Here is a 3,097-nt window from a genome sequence, read left to right as displayed (position 1 = left end):
AAGTCTTAAGCTTGAGTAATATTTGTATGGTGGATGGTTCATGGACCTCCACAGCGCAGTTTAGTGGAATGGGATGGGTTTGGAAAGATACTTTGGGAAAGATACAGCTCATGGGGTCAAGGAATCTGCGGAGGCGGGAGACAGCACTACATTCGGAGCTGGAGGCGCTAAAGTGGGCCATGGAGAGTATGCTACAACACTCGACCTGTCAGAGGTTTGGGACGGACTGCAAGGACCTGATTGCAATGATAGAGCAGCCACAAGATTGGCCCAACTTCTCAACTGAGTTGGAAATCGTTCAAACTCTTCGGTTATGTTTTCCGGACTTCAAGATAAGCTACGTTCCAAGGACGCAGAATGAGATTGCGGATTCGTTAGCTAGGAATGCACGTTCTTTTCATAGATCCTTATGTTTTATTGGTTGTTCTATTCCGGTCTGGCTTCCCAGACCACCTCAAGTTTGAGTAATAGAATAGCCGTTTGCCGTTAAAAAAAAAAAAAAAAACTTAATAAATTCGACCCAAGTTCCCATATTTTCTAACCAGAAACAAGATGAAGAGTACTGAAGCTCCATTACTGGTGAAGAACAAACAACAATCAGAAGAAGAAGAGAGAGAGAGGATAAGATGGGAGAAGATGAAGAAAGTTGCTTCAATGGCTGCTCCAATGGTCGCCGTGAACATGTCTCAGTTTCTTCTTCAAGCAACTTCTACGATGATTGTCGGTCACCGGAACGAACTCTCCCTTGCCGGAATCGCTCTTGGAAGCTCATTTGCTAACGTCACCGGCTTTGGTATCCTCGTAAGTAAATTCTTTATTTTATTTTTATTGTGACTTTCTAATCATTTTATTTGTATACAACAGTTTGGTCTTTCAGGTGCATTGGAAACACTATGTGGCCAAGCATTTGGAGCAGAACAATATCAGAATCTTGGACCCTACACTTTCACGTCAATGGTTTATCTCTTGATTATCGCTTTTCCGATTTCGATTCTTTGGATATTCATGAACCAGATCTTGATTCTTCTTCACCAAGACCCTCAAGTAGCTGAGTTAGCATCTGTTTACTGCCTCTGGCTCATACCGGCATTATTCGGTTACTCGGTTCTCGAGTCGCTGGTTCGATACTTTCAGTCACAAAGCTTGATATTTCCTATGGTGTTGAGCTCTCTAGCTACTCTCTCTTTCCATGTTCCTCTCTGTTGGCTAATGGTTCACAGATTTGAGTTTGGAGTCAAAGGAGCGGCTGTGTCTATCGGTATATCCTACTGGCTTAACGCGGTTTTCCTTTGGGTTTACATGAAACGCTCTCAAACGTGCTTGAAAACGCGGATTTATATGTCCAAGGATGCGTTTCTTCACACGAAAATCTTCTTTCAATTTGCGGTTCCTTCTGCGATGATGTGTTGGTAAGTCTGTAAATCTAGTGGTCATCAGTGACTATGTTGGTCTGAGTTTTGGGTTTGAGATCTTTGATTAGTATATTCGATGGATCTTTCTGTGTTTTTTCTTTTTCAATACAACCCTATTCGGTTTGAGATCTTTGATTTAACACGTGTTTTTGTTTCCTTCACTAGCCTTGAGTGGTTAGCTTTCGAGGTGATAACTTTGCTCTCCGGTCTTCTTCCCAACTCAAAGCTCGAAACTTCGGTTATCTCGATTTGGTAGTGCTTCATATATATATATATATATATATATATATATATATTGATTTATTATTTTACCAAAAAAAGACATATTTATTGATTTATATACTATTCTACCAACAATTTTTTCATTTTCTGAGCCTTGAGTTTTGGATTTGAACAGTCTCACGACCTCTACTTTGCACTACAATTTGGTAAATGGAATCGGTGATGCTGCGAGGTTTGTTATTTTTTTACTTTAATTCTCAAATCCTGAATTCCAAAATGGCAATTGTTTCTTATTTTCGTTACTGGTTAGTACCAATGTGGCGAATGAGCTAGGAGCTGGGAACCCACGAGGGGCTCATGATTCTGCTTCAGCCGCGGTTATAATTGCAGCTGTTGAATCAGTCATTGTGAGCTCTACTCTCTTGTTATCTCGGAATGTATGGCCTTATGCTTACAGCAATGTGGAGGAAGTAACTCGCTATGTGACCAAGATGACTCCCATTCTTTGCATTTCAATCCTCATGGACAGCTTCGTGATCGTCCTCTCCGGTTAGCCTTTCTTAACCATCCTCTTCTGATCAGGAACAGTCATTTTAGATTTTCGTGATTATCAAACGAATATGTTTTTTTCAGGGATTGTGAGAGGAACAGGGTGGCAGAAAATTGGGGCTTATGTGAACATAGCTTCATATTATATCATTGGTATTCCTATTGGACTTCTATTGTGTTTTCATCTTCACTTCAATGGGAAAGGACTCTGGGCTGGTTTAGTCTCAGGATCAACACTACAAACTCTAATCCTCTTTCTTGTTGTTGGGTTCACCAATTGGACCAAAGAGGTGATTAAAACTGTGTAAATTTCTTTATTTTTTTTGTATTTAATCATTTGTTATATATCTTAAACATTTGACCTGATATTTGTTCTACTTATTTGGGAAATCTTGCAGGCAAACAAAGCTAGGGAGAGAATACTTGATGAGAAAGTAAGGAGAGATGACTCATTTGTTAATTGAAGAAGAGTTTGTAGGGAATGCTATGAGTGAACATTGACTGCCCGTTGAATGAACTTGTTCTAGAAACTTCAACGGTCATGCAATTAATTTAGTTTTGTCTACACTCAATCTAAAAGGATGTTTAATATGAATCCCATGTTGAAATTGTATGGGACCTAAAATAAGTTTTGCGGGGATTGTAAGTTATTTTGAGATTTAATTATATATTTTTATATGATGTCAGAGCTTTGTTCAAACACTCGGACGCCTAACCGCGTACTAGGAGCTTGACTGTGGCGAAGAGGTGCAATTCGAATGAATAAAAAAAAAGATTTTTATATATATACTACCTATGACCATTTGTACAAATAACAACAATATTTAATCAAAGAGAGTTTTTATCTTGAAAGGGAAAAACAATTTGACCAAGAGAAAAGACAAAATCAAATTTGAATACTTTCTTCAAGAAAG

The 3,097-nt window shown here is 38.7% G+C and overlaps 1 protein-coding gene across 1 annotated transcript; it reads left to right on the top strand.

The window, feature by feature from the left end:
• Positions 1-501: 501 nt before the first annotated feature.
• On the top strand, positions 502-2,864 carry LOC106385617 (protein DETOXIFICATION 9). Its single transcript, XM_013825529.3, has 7 exons — positions 502-801; positions 865-1,409; positions 1,578-1,664; positions 1,810-1,866; positions 1,945-2,183; positions 2,268-2,473; positions 2,582-2,864. Exons 1-7 carry the CDS (start codon positions 553-555, stop codon positions 2,645-2,647), a joined length of 1,449 nt encoding a protein of 482 aa, XP_013680983.1. The 5' UTR covers positions 502-552; the 3' UTR covers positions 2,648-2,864.
• The last annotated feature ends 233 nt before the right edge of the window (positions 2,865-3,097 follow it).

Source organism: Brassica napus, chromosome A6 (genome assembly GCF_020379485.1).
Source record: "Brassica napus cultivar Da-Ae chromosome A6, Da-Ae, whole genome shotgun sequence".
Taxonomy (NCBI): domain Eukaryota; kingdom Viridiplantae; phylum Streptophyta; class Magnoliopsida; order Brassicales; family Brassicaceae; genus Brassica; species Brassica napus.
The sequence above is the reverse complement of the archived record's forward strand: the minus strand, read 5'-3'. Positions and strand labels throughout refer to the sequence as shown.